This window comes from Hippocampus bargibanti, linkage group LG19 (assembly GCF_051943395.1).
Source record: "Hippocampus bargibanti isolate YZ-2025 linkage group LG19, ASM5194339v1, whole genome shotgun sequence".
Classification (NCBI taxonomy): domain Eukaryota; kingdom Metazoa; phylum Chordata; class Actinopteri; order Syngnathiformes; family Syngnathidae; genus Hippocampus; species Hippocampus bargibanti.
In genome coordinates this window covers 6,239,294-6,263,458 of record NC_142752.1, presented here as the reverse complement: position 1 = coordinate 6,263,458, position 24,165 = coordinate 6,239,294, and the positions used below count along the sequence as shown (strand labels likewise).

Genomic DNA, 24,165 nt, shown 5'->3' with positions numbered 1-24,165 from the left:
TAACGGTCGGAAGGTTGGCTCATATGACCTCAGACTGCGCCGTGTTCACATGCTTGTGCTGTTACCTGATCAATGCATTCACTTCCTTATTTGTATCTTTACTTCCACCATGATGTGCTCCCTTTCAAGCTTAAAAGAAAGCCATGATTGAAGTGGTTACAATGGATACAAGCCGCCTAAATTACACTTTTGGCCACAAATTGCAGCAGCATGTTGGCACACTTGAGGTACGAGTCATTGCAGAGTTTTAAAAAAAAATGAAGGCTGTCACTTGCAACCTCAAAGCTAAAAGAGTTATTTTGAGAAACTGGGTGCAGGGATGGCTATATTTGGCATATATACGACTAAGTTTTTCATCTTCATCATCCTTTTTATTGTTTGTGTTTTTGCTGAGTTTTCTTTGCTCGCATATTGGCCTTGTTTTCTGCGGATGTTCGCACATCCTGGGCCATAGTCAACAATTTGTATAAAGAAAGGCATACGTATGTACATACACTGTACTGAAGCCTCAGCTCCTCTCTTGGTTTCTCAGTACGGCAGTAATATTATTAGAATTATTGTTGTTCTTATTTATTTATTTTTTAATAGCCTGTCCACATGTGTCGCAGCAAAGTATGTTTTCGGATATCCGTTAATCCAAAAAGGGACAACATGCCAGACATATTGTCGTTGGTAATTGTTAGCAAGTGTGTCTATGGAGTTTCCCACTGTAAGCGTGAGCATTCAAATACCGGAACATCTGTTTGTTTTTCTTTTTTTTTACATGCACAAGCTGAGAAATTGTTGCTTTCAGTAAAGTGAGTTGTGTCAGTGGCCGTAGTGCAGCAGAAAATGAAGTGAAATGATGCTTATTACAAACCAGTAGAGACATAGTCTATTCATTACTGAATTTTTGTTGTTGTCATTATTTTACAGCTACACTTTACATCGTCTTGCACATACAAGCCGATCACTTCCATTACAATGTGCCGGGTTACACATCATCGTCTATGCTGCCAGAGGCCGCCCACCTTCTGCCCCGAAACAAGCTAATCTCTGTTCCAGCGCTGGCCTCCATCCAGCTGGCCGGCGTTTACACAAGCCGGCATAAACACTTAAGATTGTGGATGAGTCTGATTTATGACCGTAGCCCAGACGGCTGTTTGCCATCTGATGTCACGGAAAACTCTCATGGCTATTGGTGTATGCAAGGAGTATGACATATTATTGTTATTATTATTGTTCATTATTGTTGTACTTTGTAATCTGACAAATTTTGCAGATGGTTGCTTGTTTTTTTTAAACTCTAATAGCAAAGTCGTCGCTGAAAACGAAGGAGGAAAATTTAGCACAAAGTGTGCATGGAAATTTTGTGACACCTGGTCCTGCTTCTTAAACAGCTTCCAGTCATCTGGGAAGACTGCACAGTTTCTGAGTGTGTATGTGGGAATGTGTTAACACTTGTATTTCTAGTGTTGGGAACACCACAATAAAAAATATTATTATCTGGGGACACCCTCAACCGGTTGTCAGCCAATCGCAAGACTCACATAGACGACCGCCAATTCACGCTCACAATCACACTTTAAGATAATTTGTTCAATCAACCTGTCATGCGTCCTTTCGGAATGTGGTAGGAAATCAGAGTACCCACAGAAAACCCACAAAGGCACGTGCAGAACATGCAAACTCCAAACAGGAAAGCCAAGAACTTTGCCCTTTGAGGCTGATAAGCTAAATACTTGGCAGACGTGCCGCCCCTTAATAAAAAGGGTAATTTGGAATATGTCTGTGGGAAATACTGCGGGTTCGCATCCATGTGTACGCATTTGTATTCCCAATGTTCTGCATCTCCAGTTGGAGGCAAATGGCATTGATGACATGTCCAAGAACACGAATGATTCAATGTTTGGGCTGAGGCAGCTTCTTGCTCCAATCTCTCTTCCAGTTTATCCCAAAGGCATGACTTGAACATAAAGTTGAAATGCGAAAGTTGGATGTTCAAAGTGAATTGAACTGAGCTCGTTCCAGAACAAGCACCAGTCTGACGTCGTAAAAAGTCTCCACAAAATTTCACCCAGCCATCTTAACGATGTTAACACATTACAAACCGGGAAATGCCATCAAGGGGCTAACAAAAAGTAGCTATGTGGCGGTATTTAAAAATATAAGGATTTTCTTTAAAAAAAAGTGAAATAACGCATATTTGAATACGAACGGTGCAGCAACACAAATGGACAGATGCTAAAACAATACTCACCAGCATCATATACACACCAGCGGTGGACCGTCAAGGCCTGCAAAGTCTTCTCTGCTGGCCTCAAAATATCTAAATCTCAGACGAATGTTAATTATACAGTATTTTGTCCATGAATTCTTGAATAATTCCAAATTGTCTTTAAGCTTCCTTTCGTTGCATTTCCCTTGTTGTGCTGCTTCCAGATGTGTGTTTTCGTAGCATTTAACCAACCAGCATTTAACCAGCATTTAACCAATCACATTTCAGCCATCATTTGTTACCAGGGACAGAAATCTGCCTGGACGCCTTCATAATCAGTTCTGCAGGCCCTGAAATATAAAATAAATGTCGATTAAACTGTTGCTTTAACCAATTAGAGTTTGAGTTGGCTACCCAAGGTCGGCTGGAAGGTTCTAGAAACGTCAGTTTTCACAAACTATGATTGGCTAGTCACATGATCGACTATTCACTAGTCAATCAGTATCACTGGGCGCTCATGATAAGCGCATACTGACCAGAGATAGCACACTGTATTTGTAGCGAGCTGCATAAGCAAATATATTTTTTGTGTCGATTTAATAGTGTTTTTTTAACCCACAATGACTGACTGAAGGAGAAGAAATGGATATGGTTACAGACATACTGTTCAAGCCATTTTCAAGACAGTCTTTTCAAGAATAGATGGACATTAATAAGAAAGGCTAAACAGCTCTATCGCTAGCAAAAAATAGCAAGTAATATTGCTATTTTATGAGTTTATCATGAAGTATATCATAGTATAAATTTGGGCAGTTTAATGACAATATTTCTTAAGTTTCTTAAGTTATTTCCTGGCCAACGATACCCTGTAGTGGTTGTGTAGTAACTAACACCACACTTGCAGCTGTGGATTGAATCAGACATAGCACTACTGAAGGCTTAGGGTTGACACCCATAAATTTTGAACGGCAGGAATCATTTGTGCATTATCACGTCACAAATTCATCTTATATCTCAAGGCGCCACTATTTGCTTCTCACCCCACTAAAAATCAATCAATACACATACACACTGTAACGTCCTTCTTGTCAGACACACACACGCATACACAGCTTGTTGTTTCTCACAGTTTGGGCCGTCGTTTGATTTACTTGCTAACCTCTGATCTGAGCTGGGAGGATCTGGACTCTGGCCCTGCTGCCGCTCCAACTGGTCCATCTCCAACATAAGTGGAGTTTGCAGATGTGTGTGCATGTTCATGTGTGTGTGTAGTTTTGTTGCTCATGAAGTCCCCGATGCCATATGCGTCGCGTTCACATGTAGCAAGTCCCGGGTGGAGAAAGGGAACTATACTGGCTGTTCTGCTTTCGTAGCCAACATTTACTAAGCAGAGAGTTGTGCATCTGCGAATTGGCAACATCCCAAAACCCTTCTACAACATCCTGGGGAATCACCGCAGACATGCAAGCAAAGTGATCGCTACAAATGGAGAAATGCTTTTAATTAAAGGACAACCGACATCACTTTTTTGCTTCTTAACTGACATCAGAAAAACAGTTTATAGCATCTAAAATAACCAAAACACGCATTATGATATTTTTATTCAAATGCAAAACACCAATAAAAATGACTTAAAGTGTCCAAAATCTGCAAAAAAAGTCCCGCCCCCAGTTCGTGACGTCACGCCGAGACGTCTTGCATTGCTGGAGAATCAAAACAATGGCTTCAGATTCTGAGAATATGCTTTCTTGTTACACATCCAGTTATGAATATGATTCAAATAGTTCTGAAGAGGAAAGCATACATGTTTGCAATTCAATAAAGAAGTCATTCCGTGTCATTTTGAGGCATCTGGACGGAAATGTAGCGTCCCAGAAAAGAGGCAGAAAATGGCGACCAAGCTCCCTGTGAGGAATTAATCAGCCCGTTTCCACAGGCTGATCCTGTATGGAGCTTGGTCGCCCTCTTCTGGCTCTTTTTGGTGCAACATGACGTTTTCAGACCAAACAAGCACAGCACAATGCATTGACGTGATGGAAGGACTGCCACAATGTGTCCTTTTTTTCCGGTCAGGGGCGTTCCTTCAGTGACCTCACGTACGAACTCGTCACCAACTCAAAAACAAGACTTCCGGAATATTCAGCTCGAATCTTAAAACGTAAAATATAGCTATATGCGGTGGAATCTTTGTAAAATACGCTTAGTAGAAGTCATTTGAAGCCATTTTACAAATTATGAACACAACTTGTCCGGAGAGGTCGGTTGTCCTTTAAAAGCACGCCCTGAATCCTGATATACGGCCGATCGGTTTTCGTACCTCCTGCTGTATTGCAGATTTTTGTGATATCGAAGGAATCAAACTCCTTACATTGTTATATTTTTTATGTAATCATATGCTGGCTGTGAAGAGTTCTTCCTCAGTTTTGCCATCTGTTTTGTCTAGAGACTTCTTCTAGCGACATTTGAAAAACATTCACACTGTTCAAACCCACATTCATGCCATATATTTCGCAATTCATACATGTTGCTTCTTACAAGCTGTCAAGCACGTTTTGATTTAAAAAAATAGCTTTGTAATTACGTTTTTGAGTAATACAGAAGTGATTTGGACTTTGAAGCTTAATATAAACCAAAAAGTGATGTTTTAATAACAGGCTAGCAGGACACACGGTAATTCAGCGAATCGCCATGTGAGATTCAAACCGCAGTCAACATTTTGCGAATTTTAGGCTAACAATTCAATCATCTTTGTCTGCACCCAAACAAAAAAAAAAAAAACACATTTGGGAATCGCGCTCTACGACATATTTTTTCCCCATAAGTCCCGAATAAATTTGTGAATGGCAGTGAATGAGTTTCAAAAAAATGATTGTGATGCATTTCAGAAGGTCTGGAGATATGTTTTTTTTCTTTTAGCTCTGATTTTAAACAAAGACTTTGAATCGTCTAAAGGCGAATGGTTACCTCTAGCAGTGCCTCATAACTTATTAGCTCGGTTTCTCTTGTGTCCTGAGGCAAATTTTTGAGGTTTGAAATGTCAACAAATCGTTCGTGCATAGGTTGAATTCTTTAAAAAACACAAAGAGGAGGAGGGGTGGTGGTATTGCTTCTCTTGAGACACCATAGCTACGCTAACATTTTTTGCACTACATCTCCCTGTTCTGGTTGGTTCGCTCATTCTCTCACTTGGCAAAAAAAAACACCCCAATCCCTTGTTCTCATTTCCCGTTGAACTTTTGATAAGGAAGTCGACTGCCTTTTTTTGTCGGTATTCTTTCCAGTGAGAGTGAGCTTTGGCGGGTGGACAGTAAATCTTTGTGCGGTGACATAGTACATACCGAGGAATGATAATCAGCTTTGTGGAGATGGCCTAATGTCTTTACAGTTGGGGTAGTGGTGGAGGTGGTGGCGGGGGCTTCTAAATTTAGTCTCCGTTCTCAGCCTTGTTGAGTACGGGATGATATTGATGCTCATGTGTTGAGCACATTGGTTAGATTTTGCACCGATCTGATCCTATCGGCAGATGTTTTGCATTTCAGGCTAAGTCGGTGTCATAATGTGCGGAGACTTTCCAGCGAATGCAATCTCGTTCACTGCAGGGGTCTTTGGCGCCGTCGTTGTAAATTATCCAAGGTTTTTTTTTCCCTTTATACACCCCCATGTGCCATAGTTTTTTTTATTTATTTTTTTGCTATCCATCATATTACGCGTATTGAACATTTATGGACCATGCAGTTACTCACTTCTTAAAACAGTCAGCAAAAATAGCCCAAACGTTGAACATATGTGTTTCAAAAATCAAGTTCACCAGTAACGGCGTCAGAGCATTTCACATTCACCCTAAAATTTCCCCTGTAATGCCCTTCTTGTGAAAATAAATGAGTCTACCAATGGAGAAAGTGGTAGCTGCCGTACTCACCAACCATTTGCAAATGGTCCCTAGGAGGGCAAGGCCCTGCCGGTAGTCGCATCTCGTGAGTTTTTTTTTTTTTTTTTGGTGATCAAGTTCAGCAGTGCCAAGACAAGCTAATGGGTTTTAGTAAGCGCTGCGATGACGACCGTTGGCTTGTCGTTGACGTCTCTGCTGGGGGAAATCCCTCGGTACAGCTGCCACTAGCTGGCAAAGGTCCAAATGCGGGCACCTTGGAGCATTAACCTCGTGCCGACTTTTACTTCCCGCCGTTGGGATGGCGAATGGATGCTGAGACGTCCTGTCATTTTTTTTAACTTAAATATTAAATTTGAGCACATGCGACCCATCACAATTACAACATAAGAATAGCAATAAAATACACCAGGGACACTCTTTTGACAACAAAAGCACACAATGGCGTGCAATGCATCCACCCAAAAATAGACTTTGTACAAAATCTATGATTGATTAAAAAAAAAAAAAAAAAAAAAAACAGGTCACCATACGTATTTTTTTTCTAAACTTCGGTACTTTGTCCTCAATCGCAGGGTCACCATGCAAAGCCCGTCAACGCGAGTCATCATGACATCGCTTTCACGTTATCTCTTTCTGCATGAGAAATTCAAACAAAATACAGGAAACAAAGTTGCATTGAGTGAGGAGAAAGACTCTCTGTTGAAAATGACCTTTATTTTGTCCACTTCAGCATTTTACAGCCACCTCGACCCAGTTGATAAGAAATGAAACTTTGTTTTTTTCACCCCCTTCTATTTTATTCACATAAGCATTTTTATATCAAACCAGTCTACCACTTCCTTTTTATTCTATGCGTCTCCGTGCGGTGATGTCATTACTTCCTCTTTGTTTCAAGACAAGAGTGATAACTACCAAATCAAAAATCGCTTGGTTCCTCAGTGTAAAAATCCTCACACTCTCCCAGCATCGGTAAACTTTGTAAAATAATACATTCACGGTTGAAAATAGATACCACTGAGCACCCTTCCCCCAAAAGAAACTGCAAACAATATATCCCCCCCTTTTTTTAAGGCACTTACATACTAAGGAAAAATGAAAGTGTGCATTGCGTTGTTGTTTCTCTTGTCAACTTTTTTTTTTTGCATTATTAATCAACGTATCACATGGTAACTGACAGAAATCCGCCGCTAGATTTGACGCGTGACTCCCATTCAATTGTCTGTCATAAAAGAGGATGTGAGTTGCATAAGTCCCTAACTTGAATGCTGCAGCCTAAAAGGTCCAGCGTGAAAAAAAAAACAAGGATCAGCATCAGCTCTTTGACACGGGTTCCTTGTCCCCGTTCACCCTTCCCTTTTCCTTTTTCCCCTCTTTTTTTAGTAATCTGCGTGCTTCCCCACTGAATTAAATGTTCAGACTGTTGCAGTGACTTGTAAAAATATTAAATGTCCAGTCGTTCTGACTTGTACTACTCTAAGCGAGATTCTATAACAATAATTTCCCAGATAGAATAAAATAAAAATTCGTCAGGCCTCTACGTATTGTGTTGTCTGTTTGTGTTGCTCCACCGTTAATCTTTAAATAGCCGTAAATCCTAAAAACAGCAACTGACAATGTGAACTCTCAGCTCGTCACTGGCGTTTTGTTACCTGTCATTTCGGACTTGGGCTCGCAAAAAATAGATAAATAATAATAAAAATGTGGCCAAATTATGATTCATATTACAAATCTTGGAAGTAATTTTTACAAATTATGTTTTTGTTATATTTTAGAGGGGTAAAATATGAAGAATCGGCAAAAAACTGGACATTTTTTTAAGGGATTTTGCCCAATTTATGGCATAGCTACTATCGGCTGATTTAATCGATCCTGCTGATTAACTCATTCACTGCCAGATATGTGCAAAAAAGTGTCCACTCCAGTGCCAGGGTTTTTGTCATTGTCACTTGAATTCCAGGACCCACACCATTTTGAGTTTTAGGACTACAGAAACATTCAATATAGCGTTAGAAACCTTAGACTCTCTTCTAAAGTTAATTAATTCCTAAATTAGATGGGTCTGTAGTTAAATGAGCTGGCTGTCCAAAATGCAATGCAATATATACATAGGGGTTTATATTGGGATTTAACAACAGCTGAAGCTGGAACAAAGCACGAACATGGGAAAAAAAGAAAATGCTGCCCCTTTGTGGAAGGGAAAAACATTGCCAGAGGCCATGGCCAGCGCTTTATCGGCACCCAAACAAGAAAAAATCGGGAATGGCGCTCTGTCATTTTTCCAATTCCCGAATAAATTTGTGAATGAGTGAATCAACCCTTGGGGAATGTTTGAGACCCATGACAGAACAACAAAGCAATGCACGTTTCCGAGAAATTCCCGGACCGCACGAGCGTAGTGCAGATTCTAGTTACAGGGCAGCCAGGTGGCGTGCATGGGATACTGCGAGGGGGGGATGTAGCGGCGAGACGGCGAGGGCGGGCAAGCGAAGAGAGGCTGGACTTGGGCCACGTAGTAGTTGCTAAAGTTGCAGTTGGAGACGTACGGGGCGGGCTGGTAAAAGCAAGTGACGTTGGCGGCGTTGGGGAAGGCGTTCTGCTCGGCCAGCGCTCGCCACGCCAGCGAGGAGATGAGGCCCAGAGTCTGCCGCAGTTCGTAGCCCATCAGGCACACGGTGCTCTCCTGCACCACTTTGTACAACAGGGCCAGGTAGTCATACTTGCGGTCCTCCATGTCCACAAAGTGATTCTGCAGGAAGGACTCAAGCTTGCGCTTCTGATCGCTCACATCGGAGAAGTCGATGAAAAACCGTGAGCACATGTAGCGCTGCAGGAGTTTCATCTCCGAGTCAGAAGCGGCGCGGAAACCCCGCACCAGTAGGTGGCAGTACTTGAGCAGACCCCCACCCCGAATCTCCTCGGGGCTCCTGGTGCAGATCAGGCGCTTGCGCAGGTGGTCTAAAGCGGCGGGGAAGTCGCCGTAGACGCTCTCTCCAAAGACGGTGGGGTGGAAAGAGGCTGCCATCGGGTGCTCCGAACACTCGTAGAAAAGCAGTAGAGAGTCCAGGCGGATCTGGAAAGAATCCACGCTGAACTCAAACTGCCGTCGCAGGGAGTCCACAAATTTCAGCTCCACGTTCTTGCCGCGGTTGTTGTACAGCGAGATGAGGCTCCAGCGGTCCGTGTCGTTACACACTTTCACCATCTTTTGCACGTAGGCCTCCTGTCAAAACATTGACAAGCAGCTTGTCACCAAAGACTCAATAACGGACATTAATGCAATGTCATAGAGCGCCATCTTTTTTTAACTCATTCACTGCCATTCCCGAATTTATTCGGGAATGGCAAATAACATGACAACACAAAGACACAGAGAGTCATTCATTCTTAAGCACTTTCTGTACCCTCTTTGCTACAAGAAGCATTTCTAGAAGAAAGAGGAGAGGATCAAAGCGTCTTTCCACCAGTGGATCAGGGACGTCATGGTGGAATGTGCACGTCGACGACAAGCTAAATGTTGAAAGCAAAAACGCAGCTGTAGCATCCATTGACCAAAAGAGATTGTCTCACATCTCCTGTCCCACATAAATCCGCTTCAATTCCATTAATGACATACATTAATATATCGTATAGGATTCGTATATCTTGGCGCCGTGTACCAAATAAAAAAGAAGCAGAACCAATCCCAGGGGTAAACCACAAAGGTGGCATTTTTCGAACAAACCGCCCAGCTTCTGTCTTGTTGCACAAAGACCGCTCGCGTTACCTAACACCCCTTCCTGTGTCAGACCATGTTGCTAGATAATAGATTGTGCTTTGCTTTTATTAACTGTGTTGATAGCAGCATGGTGACACTTATTCAGGTTTTCTCCCACCCCACCCCCCGCGCAAAAAAACAAAGCAGTTTTAATATTGATCATGTATAAAGTGCAGCTGTTCTCGGATGCTTTCTTTGCCATTTTTTTAAGTCACATTTGACATGCCAATGTCTGCAGAGGGCTTCCAAAATGTCAGGGTGGATCTTGTTGTTCAGTAGTACTAGTCAGGAGAAGTTTCCAAAATAACTTACAGGGTATTAACCCATTCACTGTTTTTTTTCATGCGTGGGTGCCGATAAAACGCTGGCCATGCCCTCTGGCAATGTTTCTTCTTTTTCACAAGGGGCAGCATTTCTATTTTTTTTCCATGTTCGCGCTTTGTTCTGGCTTCAGCTGTTGTTAAAGTGCTATATAAACCAATACTGTATTGTATTTTGGACAGCTGCCCTCATTTAAAGCTCCAGACTCATCTGATTTAGGAATTAACTATTTTTCTTATGAAAGAATGCTTATGTATTCCTAAAACGCAATATGCTGTGGGTCCAAGTGACAATGACAAAAACCCTGGCACTGGACTGGACACATTTTTTGCACGTCTGGCAGTGAATGAGTTAACTTGAGCAAAAGGGGGTGGGGCTGGGTGGTGGGGGCTACAATTGGGGGCTACAATTGGCCTGATGTGGAACTTTTGAACCAAATTCGTTCAGAAGTATGTTTGGTGCAAATTCAAGTCCAAAAGAACAACATGCATGCATTCATGCATGACTAATGCCCCCCTCTCCCCCCAGATGGAACCAGACCTTCATCAAACACATCAGTCACCCAAAAATGTCAGGGAAAGCCTCCTAGAACAGCTTAGCTTTTACCTTGTTTCCTTTTAGACTCAAAACTAGCATTTCCGCTGTTTATTGGGGGCACATTGTGACCCGTAACTGTCCCCACTACAACCGAATCCCCCCCACCCCCACCACCACCACCACAACTGTAATTTTGCCCCATTTGTACAGTTACCTTGAGCGTCAAAGGCGTGATTCTCTCCTTGTTCACTTCCTCGGGCAATAAATCCAACAGGCAATCCAGCACCAAATCCTTGACGATCTGAAAGTCCTTCTCCCCCTTGAGCTCGGCGCAGAAGATGAGGTCCAGGTCATTCCACCCCAGTCCACTATCCTCGTGCAGCACGTAGCTGGCCGCCGAGCCGTTGAGCCGCACTTCGCAGACGCGAATGTGCGTTTGCTCCATTCGGCTGCGAACCGCCTTGACGATCTCGCGGGGCTTCACTTCCAGCGTGGGGAAGCTCCATCGGCCATGTATGGGGATGGAACCTGCTAAAATGGCATCCAGGCGTTGCACTTGCTCCCAGTTGAGCACGCTTAGGTTGACGTTCTCCCCGACGTCCACATGCTCACCCATTCTTAATTTGAAACCTCTAAAATGTTCTTCAAAGTCCTGCAAGAGTTGCCGCGGCAACTTTGACGCACCGGAATCCGTCTCTCGTGCGCATAAGGCGCAGCGAAGCTAAATATGCTTATCTTGTGCTTCCCACCCCCCTTCAAAGGGATGAATTGACCGCAGTGGCAGCCGCCTGGTCTCGTGGGCTTACACGCGCACCGCCGACTCGTCTATAAAATAGCACTTTTGGATCCACTTTTAATCCACACAGCCGTCCATGGTATCCAAGCATACTCCCGACCAGTCGTCTTCTTCGCGCGCACCTTCGAGCGCACGCGTCGCAATGAGAGTGAAAGCCACTTTCCAGGCTTCACGCACGTCCGCACCTACTTTTTTCAAGCGGCGTTATGTCTTCCGAGCACTCACATTTTGCACCGTGCACCCGTCGCGTGATGTCATCGAGTTTGAAGTTGCACAGCTGTAAAGGGCGAGTCTGTTGCCAGCTTCCCGTCTGACTGTCAGAAGGGGGAAGGAGGGAGGAGAATGGGGGGGGGGTATCGTTGTGATTGACAGGTGGCATCTCCAAGCTAGGGAGCAGGGGGGCGGGACTTGACAATGTCACTGACTCAGGCATGATACCGAACCTTGACTGAGCAAAGCCACCTTAACTCATTCACTGCCAGACGATGTGCAAAAACGTGTCTGCTCCAATGCCAGGGTTTTTGTCATTTTCACTCACATTCTAGGACCCACAGAATATCAGAATCATCTTTATTGCCAAGTATGTAGAACACACAAGGAATTTGTTGCCAGTTGAACACACTGCACTAGTATCATCACCAAAAATTGTAAAGAGGCACTATACAGTTATATTTGGGTTACTGTTTAAAGAGTTAATGGTTTGGGGGAAGAAGCTGTTTAAATGTCTGCTGGATTTGGTGCACATAGATCGGTAGTGCCTGCCTGAGGGGAGTAGCTGTAAAAGGTGGTGGGCAGCGTGCGGAGGGTCCAGTCGGATTTTCCGCACCCTTGTTTGGATTCTTGCTGTGTGCAAGTCCTCGAGAGTGGGAATTGAGTTTAAACATTCAATTTGCCGTAAGAAACCTTCCACTCTGTTTTCTTTCATCAGAAAACAAAGTTAATTCCTAAATTATATGGGTCTGGAGTTATATGAGCTTGAAATACGGGGGGCTGTGCAAAAGGAAAACGCTGCCCCCTCATGGAAGGGAAAAAGCATTGCCAGAGGTCTGACCAGCGCTTTATCGGCAAAAAAACAGAACCCGAACTGCCTGCTTTTTTTGGGGTCCTCCACCACCACCTTGCAAATCGTGACATACAGGTTGCATCATGTGATGATTTTTGGGAGGTTGTAGATTCCCATTGAACTCAAAGAACTTCCTTGAACTTTTCACTAGAGACAAAAAAAGTTACATGTGCACGCCCACAGTTAAATACAAACAACACCTATTAAGCTCAATTAAACAATGCAATTAAAATTAATTATGGTTCGGTTTGTGCAACGTGCCCTATGATCATTCATGCTGCTTCTCCTCCTCCCTACCGATTTGTCACTTTTATTCTTTACTTTGAACAATTGCAGAAAACTTAGTGGAAAACTGTGATCCATTGTGACCCTGTTTGTCAGGAAGTAGCCTGCGCAGGCTTGGGGGGGCTGTTGCGCCTTTGTTAGTTGTCAGGGAGAATCTGTCAGGCGGCATACTTGCGTCACAGCAGACAAGCCCATAAACCATCTTACTGCAGATTACCAGGTGTCTTTCTCTGTGTGTGGATGTACGTACGTGCGCTGGGTCACACACAGAGAATTTGTGCCTGGGTTTTCTCCTGTCATAATTGCAGTCGAATAATTACACTGCAATTTTGAATCATACAGTAGATGGTTTAAGCATAATTCTGATGCTGATTTGAAAAAATATTAGTTTTTCTAGCACATCAAGTTTAGGATATTTTTTTTACTTGAGTTTGACTGATTGATTGCACAATTCAGATGTTGCCTATTTATATGCCGTATTTTCCGGTGTATAAGGTACACTGGACTATAAGGCACACCCAAAATGAATGGTGTATTTTCAAACATTTTCCATATACAAGTATAAGGCGTACCGGACTATAAGGCGCACCTTGAATGAATGACAAAAAGTTTTGCAAATATAATATATGAATATATAAAGTTTTCCATATACAGTATAAGGCACAACACATAAGGCGCTACAATAGAGGCTGGGGTTACGTGCAACTTCTTTGAAAGGGGGAAATGGAGTCAGTGGCTGCTGACAGTAGTTGCGAGACCTGTTGTGGCTTAATATTACTTCACATATGAGGCGCACCTGCGTATAAGACGCAGTGTCATCTTTTTAAGAAAATGAAGGCTATTGGCCTAATAAACCGTAAAATGCGATACTTCACTCCTTTAATTAATTTTTTCCGCGGGCCACATTGTAGTTAGGTTTCCTCTCGAGGGACGTTATGAATTTGGGGAAGCCATTAGAATGTTTAATCCGCTCCACATATTACATATAGAGCGCACAGCAAATTGATTGGATTGGATTTGCCTTTATTAGTCTCGCAGTGGAGAAATGTAAAGTTATGAAAGGAATGAAAGTAGAAGAACATAATACAGGGGCTGCTGGAAAGGCAGCCACTCTCGCGGCGCCGTCTTGAAGTGAAAATAAAAATAAAAAAATAAATAAAATATAACATGACAACTCAAAGACAGAGAGTCATTCATTCTGAAGCATATTCTGGACCCTCTTTGTTACACAAAGCAGTTCCAGATGAAAGAGGAGAGAATCAAAGTGTCTCTTCACCAGTGGATCAGGGACATCATAGTGGAATGTGCATGTCGACTACAAGCTAAAGGTTGAAAGCAAACACGCAGCTGTATAGCATCCATTGCCGAAAAGAGATTGTCTCACATCTCCTGTCTGTCACACGTGAATCAGCTTCAATTTCAAGCCGCGACAGTTCCACATACGCATCGGCGCTCTGCGCTGACGCTCCTTTCTTCTTATCGCGGGCTCCTCAGGCCATGCTTCCATCCGGCCGCAGATTGTCCAACAGCACAGACCTTTCCGCTCAACAAAGCGGGGCTGTGAAGATGCTGCCCATGACAGGCGCAAAAAGGCACAATGGCCCCAGAGCTGTCCAGCAATGATAGTCAAATGGCACCAACATTCCTCCCATTCAAAAACAGTACTGGCATATTCATGCTGCCGAAAAGGCAAAACCGCTCAGCACAGTCTCCTCCTTGATGAATGACGTGGCCAAAAATGCTGAAAAACAATCCGTATCCGTTCCACACGACGCACAACAACACAAAGTGACAATAAAAAAAAAACACAAAAACAAGACAAAAAAAAGCAAGTCTCATGACAGCACTTGCTGATGGCTGCCTACTCGGGCGCCATCTTGGAATCCTTTTGAATGAATAACTAGTTTTCAATTCTGAAGTCAAGAATAATGACTGTTATTGTGGTTTACATCCAAAAGTATGACATTTTGATTGGGATTTTGGCAAGCATCAGGGGATTTTACAAGTTTGATTGGCTTTCGCGGCCCGAAAAAATGATGTGGCGGACCGGATTTGGCCCCCGGGCCTTGACTTTGACACCCGTGCATTAGACCATCATATAGTTTCCCCATGATGATATTCTTTTTCCGAATAATTCATTTCTTCTTCATTTAACTCCAAAAATCCAGCGTTCCAAAGACGGCAGGGCTCACTTTCCCACTTCTCCCCCCCCCTCATTCATCAGGAGTCTCAATGTCAGACTTAATGCTCGTGACTCTGAGGACGAAGTGGCGACTTACAGGCCCTCTGACCCGTCAAGTGGATGACAACCGGCTTGCTCTACATCGTCTGACGACATCGGCGAATTGACGTGGAGGGGGGGGGGGGGTTCTAACAGGGCCTGTCGTCCGCCTGCCAAAAGGTCGGGATCAGGATGTGCAGTTCACTTTCCGTGGATAAGTGACCGAACATGTATCATTTTCCGAACATGCTTTCAAAATTGCCGGTTCGTGAAAATTAAATGACAAAATCCAATAGAACTCACTTTTAATGACAAAGCCCACCTTTCCCCACTGCCCATCCCGTATCCATTTCTCCCATTCCATGTGGAAGTTCATTAAGAGATTACAGTGAGCCCATTAGCAAAAACGTGCCTTCGACCCTCTCCCCGGCGTTTCCCACCTATTTTTACTCTTTTGTCTGGATTTTCATTAGTCGGGAGAGGAAGTATTCCGCTAAACCTTTTATTGGGAGTTCAACAAAGCTTCAAAAGACAAAGATTAGAATGACCATAAAACCCCTCTGAGGGTTTAAGGCTTCACATCAACTCGTTTTGCTGCTTTTGCTTCCGACCTGCCCACCATGGCCGCGGAGGGGCGGTGTAAAAAAGTCATAAAAAGACCAATGTGGAGTCCCCCGCTGCTCTTAGTGACTCAACAGCCTACAATTTGCAGTTCTCCGCAGAGGATAAAGAATATATTCTTATGTTAGTTGTTATTCCGCTCCTCAACACTTAAAAACTTAGCCGTAACTATCCATGTGATCCATTCGTTAGCATCAAGCTAAATTAGCATTGCCAACAAATTTATTTGCTTCCCAAATGCTATTTCCCATTAATTTGAACCTCCGCCGACCAAAGTCCACCTTGAAGAGCGCATTTATAAGCCCCTTCTAAACTCCCGCAAGCCCACTAATGAGATTCTCCGACGTGCCCGTCTGGGTAAGCCACACTGCTGCTCTTCCCTCTTTCTGTATGTCCACAGCTGGCAAACTACTTCAACTCCAAAAACAACGACTCCAACGAGCACGACTTTCACATAGGAAAAGACAACTAGCTGTCACTGAGGATACGGCAGACCAAACTGGTCATCTAAAACCTTTCTATCCCTGAGTTTCATATAGTGCAGTTCACGTTGACTCCAAACTTTGCGAACAAAACAGGAAATCTGAGCATTTTTTTATTATTTTTTTTTGCACCAGGGAACAATTACAGATTTAGTGTGTATGCGAAAATAAAGCCTTTAATAATCCCCTAAAAGTGTCACAAATATTCCCTCCCTGATATAATTCAGTTCTTTGTCCAACAATAATCTGGTCCATCCTGGCGAAAGGCCTCATTGAAAACGCACAAAGGAGCTGCAGCTCCATCTGCAGGACGCCCGACTACTTCTTTTTGAATCTCTGTGAGGTGGCGCTGTTTCCCCATTTCATTTCTTGCCTTTCTGAGAACCCTCCCCCCCACCAAAAAAAAAGCCTCCCTTTGTGTGTACAACCAAGATTCTAAATCGTTGACAAGCAACTTTGCACTTTTGATGAGCTTTCTGATCCAGAGTTCCCGAAATCAAAGTGCAGGATTGTCTATTGAAAAACAAACATGATGAATATCAATGTACTTTATACTAAATTCATGAATGTATTTTTAAAACTCATGCACTGCCAGACGTGCAAATGTGTCCACTCCAGTGCCAGGGTTTTTGTCATTGCCACTCGAATTCCAGGACCAACAGAATATAGAGTTTCAGGACGACATAAACATATATTTCCCCGTCAGAAACCTTAGACTCTCTTCTTTTATCGGAAAAAATAGTGAATTCCTAAATTATGGATCGGGAGCTATATGAGCTTGAAATTGTGGCGGCTGTCCAAACTACCATACAATATATACACATTGGCTTATTTAGCGCTTTAACACCAGCTGAAGCTGGAACAAAGCGCTAACATGGAAACAAATTCCTTGTGTGTTCTACATACTTGGCAATAAAGATGATGATTCTGATCCACTCCTCTAAAGTGACAAGTTGTTACGGAACACAATTCATTTCCGGACCTGTTTAGCAACATATGTAGCACTATTTTGTATCATTTTCTCTCCCGTCGCTTATGAAGCAAAAAAAATCTTGGTGAACTCATTCATTTGGCTTTATTTTAGTGCTGGCTTCACTGCTAAAACCCAAACAATTATATTATTTTTTTAAATTAGCCGGCCCTACTTTTCCGTGATCAAATCACTACATTCCCATAGTTTTCCTAACATTGCAAAATGACTTTGGAAAACAGTTTGACTCTCTTTTTTTTAGTTCTCTACAGCGACAGCATTTATCTTTTCATGTGTGTTATTTTAGTCCTGTGTTAGATAGACACGTATGTCTTTGTTTTGACGCTCCTGATGACTAATGTCCACAAACAGCAAAGACTGAAAACTAACCAATTGTGTGTGCGGGTATTTTTTTTAAAGGACAACCGATGTCTCCGGACAAGTTGTGTCCATAATTTGTAAAATGGCTTCAAATGACTTCTACTGAGCGTATTTTACAAAGATTCCACCGCATATAGCTATATTTTACGTTTTAAGACTCGCGGTGAATATTCAGGAAGTCTTGTTTTTGAGTTGGTGACGAGTCCGTACGTGACGTCACTAAAGGCCCGCCCTTTACCGTAAAAAAAGACGCATTGTAGCAGTCCTTCCATCACGTCAATGCATTTTGCTGTACTTGTTTGGTCTGAAAACTTCGTTGCACCCAAAAGCCGCCAGAAGGCCAGAAGAGGCGTCCAAGCGCCATATAAGGAATTTATCAGCCTGTGGAAACTGAGGTGGCCACAGGAGGTCGCCGTTTTGTGCCTCTTTTTTTGGGTGAGAGATTTGCTCCCAATGTTGCCTCAAGATGGCACAAATAAATTCTTTAATCGATTGCTAACATGTATGCTTTCCTCTTCAGAACTATTTGAATCATATTCATAACTGGATGTGGAACAAGAAAGCATATTCTTAAAATCTGAAGCCATTGTTTTGATTCTCTAGCAATGCAAGACGTCTTGGTGTGACGTCACGAACTGGGGGCGGGACTTTCTGAAAATGCGCAATTTGCAGCTCAATTATTTGCAGATTTTGGACACTTTCAGTCATTTTTCTTGGTGTTTGCATTTGACTAAAAATATCATACTGCGTGTTTTGGGTATTTTAGATGCTATAAAACGTTTTTCTGGTGGCAGTTAAAAAACAAAAAAGTGACGTCGGTTGTCCTTTAAGGTTATTTACATTGTCGAGCACCGCAACAAACTTGGGCTCAGTTGAGCATTATCGCCCTGTGTCCTCGTGCATTATCGCAATTATTTATCTGGCCGCATTCTTCGCTTTTGTCTCATAAATAATTGCGACGTGTTTATAATCACAGCCTTTTCCTGTTTAGGGTTGCAGCGATGAGACGCTTGAACTCACAGCGCTGAAGGATGTACAATGTACTTGAATGGACAGCATGAGAATATGTTGGATGACGACATGGGCCCCCCGACATGCGCTATTAATATTTGAGGCGAATTTGGACAGCATTTTGGTTCATGTGAAAAGAGACGATTTTAAGGTCATGCAAGATGCTCATCGCAGCTTATCTTCCGTATTTGCTCTGTGACAAATTTGGGAAACTGAACTGTGGGTATTTGATCATGCAAATTGAGTTCAGCAGTTGTGCATAATTTAACATTTTAAGCAGACTTTATAAGAGTCACCATATTTTCCGGTGTACCGGCGCACCCTTGAATTTATTTGCCTTGATTTTCTTCAAAAAATTACGATGCACCTTATACGCAGGTGTGCCTTATATGTGAGGTCATATTGAGCCACAATAGGTTTCACAACTACTGTCAGAGACTCCATTTCCCCTGTAGAAAAGTGCGTCACCCCTCCTCTACTGTAACGCCTTCTACTGTGCCTTATATTTGGAAAATTGTATATATTCATAAATTGGAAATGGAAAACTTTTTTTTCATTCACTAAAGGTGCGCCTTGTAGTCCTGTGCGCCTTATACTGTACATGGAAAAACTTTGACAATACACCATTCATTGAGGGTGCGCCTTATACTCCGGTGCACCTCTTACACCAGAAAATACGGTAATCGGAAGTCAAGTCAAAAATATTTTGTCCACTAATGTGTTTTTGCTTTCATGCCGTTTTTCCATTACATGCCAGCATTAGACTATAGTCCGTCAGGGAGCTGTTGTTTTCATGGGCAGCACGTAATTCTTTATTTTGTTTTTAAATTGACAGGAAACTTACCCTGGAGGAGACGTTAAACAGCGTGTCGACTCGATTTTTTAACTACTTGCTTGATATTTGCGGAACTGCTGCTTTTTGTGTGTTAACTGGCACCATACAGCACTCCTAACTTAAATTAATACTTATTATTGAAGTCAAAATATCAAGTGTAAATGAAAATTTAATCCCCAAGAAGATATTGTGTATGGAAAAAAACAGATAGAAGAACCAAAAAGAGAAGAAGGCCGCTTTGTCTATTTTGAATAAACTATATCCCATTGTCTCTCATGACCGAGATGACTTTTCCGCTCAATTCCCAAAATGTTCTTTTTTCCTGACTCACATCAGGCTGGAGGTCTTTCAAAAGAAATATAAAGACATAGATAAATCGAGGAAAATATAGCCGTAAAGTGTACTGTGTGTTTGAATTGTCAGTCAGAGATCAAGCCCGCCGAGCTTAAAAAAAAAAGAATTAAAATAAAATAACGGCTGCAACAACACAGCTGCTTTCACTTGAGCAGACCTCACTATGTTCCTTCCATTGACATCCTGATGCACAGCCTGTCTTGCTGCGTGATACAAGAGTAAATGCAAAACTGTATGAATTGGCTGTTAACATAACGAATGGACCACACACGTGCAGTACATTAAACAGACCTACAGCACGCAAAAACATACAAATAAGAGTTGTGGTGTAGGGGGAGGCGTGGTGGGTAAAGTCATAATCGTCTTACTGATGAAGGAATGTGATAACGTGATGTTTGTAAATGCAGTCTACTAACAAAAAAAGTAAAAAATGGGATTTTATCATCTGGTGAGCTGAAAAGAAGCACAGTCAGGATGTTCAGAGCGTGTGTGTGTGGGGGGGAGGGGGGGGGGGCAGGTGGAAGTAAAGAGTGAGTCACAAAAAAATGTACACACTTACTCAGCTGCAGTTGTCTTGACCCCACTTGCTGGACTCTCCTTTTTTTTCTTTTCTTTTTTAATTAACAACATAGCCGTCTAGACTGCAGGTTGCAACATTCACTCAAAATAAGTGGATTATAATTTTCCACTGAAGAGTGACGGCTTGAACAGGAAAGTCAATCCTGGGGAGGGTGGTGGGTAGTTGAGGGGGGGAAGAACCGGTCACACAAGCCATAGTGCATTTTAGGTTCCTGAGGTCAAATGAAGACCATAAATTGTCCCTTAATGCATATATATATATATATATATATATATATATATATATATATATATATATATATAAGCACCCAAAAGCCTTCACTTTATTCAAAAGCTGATCCTACACCTGCACACCTTATATGTAAAGTAATATTAAGCTACAACAAGCCTCACAACTACTATCAGCAGCCACCGACTCCATTTCCCCCTGTAGAAGTATTGTGTCCATTTCCCCCTGTAGAAGTATTGTGTAACTTCAGCCTCTACCTTATAGTGTGGTGTGCCTTATATTTCAAAAAATATATGTATATTGACATATTATGTATATCTTTTTATTCATTCATTGACTGCAAATATATATATATATATATATATATATATATATATATATATATATATATAATATATATATATATATATATATATATATATATATATATATATATTATATATATATTCCTCTGGCACCCCCAAGTGGAGGTGGATTTCCCGCTTTGAAAAACCACTTCAGTTGAATAAATATCTGGTTAAAACATGAATGCTCGTTTTACTGGATGGATGAAGTACAAGTCTCTCTCGTTTTCACCCCCCGCCCCTCTCTTTGTCAAAAAGCAAACACACATTTCTCATTTGTTCCTCTGGACACCCTCCAAGCAAAATATTGATTCAGTGTCTTCATGAATGAACGATACAAAATGTGAGTGAACATTTCCCACAGAGACAATAATCCATTCCTGAGATAACATCTCGATAACCTGAAAATAAATTCCATCCCAAATGACAACAAAACACAAGTTATAACAAGGCATGTGATTAAAATCATTTTGCACAATACACAGGAAATAGAGTTTATGGTTCAACTTTCATGAAACCCCATCTTGTCGGTATTTTAATTTTTTTAATAGTCACAATTAAAAATTGCACATACATGTATTTGGACACCATCCGTGTAGCAACACATGTAGACAGATAAAAGTGGAATACCCACAGGCATGTATTCTTTCATATTACACTTGTTTAAATATTCATTATTATTATAATTTTGTGATAATACTTTCTACTACTTTCTTTTCTTTTCTCTTCCTTTCATAACTTTGCTGCTGTGAAATGTAAATTTCTCCACTGCGAGACGAATAAAGGTACATCCAATCCAATCCAATTGCTACATGTTCCAAAGTACAATCTTAAACGCTATGTTTCTGATTGATGCTATCATGTTTCGACATCTACAGCATGCATCATCTTTGGCTAATAGATGGATCGATGACACTAAAAATTAAATGTGCCAAAGCCCTAAATGCAACCAGACCCCCCCCCCCCCCCCATTCATCCAAAAAATATCAACACTTCTCTGCATGTGTCCTCATGTGATCAGCATGTTCCTGTGCACCTCCCCCTCGGCCTCCCGGATCTCAGCAGTGGGATGGACACCACGGTTTAATATCTGTGAGTATCACCCGCGCAATGATTCTTAAGTTTTTAGCGGTCGGGAAAAGACTGATATCCCGAACAGAGCGGCTTTGTAAACATTGGACTGGAATTTTTGTCACACGCCGGGTAAGTTTTGAATTTATTTTTATTTATTAATGTGTTTTTTTAGATTATAATTACATAATTGATAATGTTAGAAATGCATGTCCAGTGTTTATTTTTCTTTTTTAATTGTCATTATTTATAATGTGGCATAGCAACACATCAGATCCTAAATGGGCTGTTGCAAAGTGTGGCTATTAGCGCCATCTGCTGGTAAAAGCCGAAAGGAAAAGAAGAAGACATGTCCTTTTAACTCATTCACTGCCAGACGTGCAAAAATGTATCCCCTCTAGTGCCAGGGTTTTTGTCATTGTCACACGAATTCCAGGACCCACAGAATATTGAGTTCTAGGACTACATAAACATTCAGTACAGCGTTAGAAACCTGAGACTCTCTTCTTTCATCAGCAAAGTAGAATTAATTCCTAAATTATATGGGTCTGGAGTTATGAGTTTGAAATGAGGGCGGCTGTCCAAAATACAATGCAATACATACATGTTGGTTTATATAGCACTTTGAAAGCAGCTAAAGCTGGACCAAAGCGCTAACATGGAAATGGAAAAGTGCTGCCCCCTTAGGGAAAAGAAAAGCACATTGCCAGAGGCCATGGCCAGCGCTTTACTGGCACCCAAGAATGAACAAACAAAACCCGAACAAATTCGGGAATGGCGGCCTCCGTCATATTTTCAAGTCCCAAATAAATTTGTGAATGGCAGTGAATGAGTTAATGTGTCATTTTGTCAACGGCTAAAAATGCACCGGTGACGCGCTCTCCGTTTTAACTAATGCATGATAGTTTTCATGACTCACCCGCTAGCTTTATTAATCATTTATTCTGTTTTTTTATCTTTTAGCATAATGGACCTCTTTGGGTTCCTTTGTCTGCTACTCTATGTGACCGTCGCTCATGCCAGCAGCGAGATGCACAAGTGGACGAGGCAGGCTCTCCCGGTGCTGACGGACCAAAAAATCAAGCTACAAGAGAAAGTTTTGTTCAAAAGACCAACGGTGGACGCAAACAAGAGCAAAGTTATCGCACTCTGCGGTATCGAGTGTCAAAGTAGCCTACCCGCTTTAAATCCAAGCCAGCAGGAGAGCATCCTGGGATACGAGACGCTGTACGACAACGGCACTTGCACGCTCACCGATGTCACACTGCAAGGTTGGAACGCGACGGCTCCGTATGTTTTGTCACAGAGTCGCAGGAAGCGACAGGTTTACGGCGCCGACGGACGATTTGTCATCTCTGATTGGCATTTCATCACCAACTACCCTTTTGCCACCGCCGTGCGCCTTTCTACGGGCTGCTCCGGGGTTCTGATTACCCCCAAACACGTTTTGACGGCTGCCAACTGCATCCATGACGGGAGCTACTATCTGGAGAGCGTGAAAAGCTTGAAAGTGGGAGTGCTACAACTCAGAAACAAAAGAGGGAAGAGGAGGAGGGCCGTGAGGAAAGCAAAGCAGGAGAAAGGAGAACTATTGCAGGATGGAGACGAAAATAGAATTGCTCGAGATACGCCGAAAAGCCCCAGTAGGCAGCCCGTCTTTCGCTGGATACGAGTCAAACAAACACGCATCCCGCAAGGATGGATCCACTCGAAAAACTCCTCCGCTTCCCTGACTGCAGATTACGACTACGCCCTCTTGGAACTCAAACGAGCCGTGAAACAGAGGAAGTTCATGACGCTCGGGGCGGCGCCCCGTCAATTCCTTCCACCCCGAATACACTTCTCAAGCTACGACCAAGACAAAAGTCTACTGGCCGACCGCGGGGGTGAAAAGGTAGTCTACCGCTTTTGCTCCGTCGTTAAGGAGTCCGACGATCTGATGTACCAGCACTGCGATGCCCGGATAGGAGCCACCGGGGCGGGCGTTTACGTCCGTCTGAGACACGAAGACGGGAAAGGGACGTGGCAGCGGCGAGTGATCGGGGTGTTCTCGGGTCATCAGTGGGTGCAAATCGGGGACGGAGAGCAGAGGGACTTCAATGTGGTGGTGAGGATCACCCCTGCCAAATACGCGCAAATCTGCCATTGGATCCACAGAGACCCCAGTCACTGTAAAACTCTTTGAACCATTACAGCGATCCCCTGCTATTTCACGGTACACTTAA

General features: G+C 42.6%; 2 protein-coding genes across 4 annotated transcripts in view; one reads left to right on the top strand and one right to left on the bottom strand.

The window, feature by feature from the left end:
- LOC148883774 (inactive serine protease 35-like) overlaps window positions 1-24,165 on the top strand; it is a 43,776-nt gene that overhangs the window by 18,432 nt on the left and 1,179 nt on the right. Inside the window, exons 2-3 of one of the 3 annotated variants that reach the window (XM_089021871.1) lie at window positions 21,891-21,961; window positions 22,904-24,135. In XM_089021871.1, the coding sequence (XP_088877997.1) occupies window positions 22,908-24,125 (1,218 nt within the window). In that variant the 5' untranslated portion in view covers window positions 21,891-21,961; window positions 22,904-22,907 and the 3' untranslated portion in view covers window positions 24,126-24,135. Of the gene's footprint in view, window positions 1-21,890; window positions 22,073-22,903; window positions 24,136-24,165 lie in introns of those variants that run through there. The other 2 variants (XM_089021872.1, XM_089021870.1) reach the window with 2 other exon arrangements.
- On the bottom strand, window positions 6,780-11,797 carry LOC148883775 (terminal nucleotidyltransferase 5A-like). Its single transcript, XM_089022473.1, has 2 exons — window positions 10,913-11,797; window positions 6,780-9,306 (listed from the first exon to the last, which is right to left on the bottom strand). The coding sequence occupies exons 1-2, from the start codon at window positions 11,312-11,314 to the stop codon at window positions 8,491-8,493; spliced, it is 1,218 nt and encodes a 405-aa protein (XP_088878599.1). The 5' UTR covers window positions 11,315-11,797; the 3' UTR covers window positions 6,780-8,490.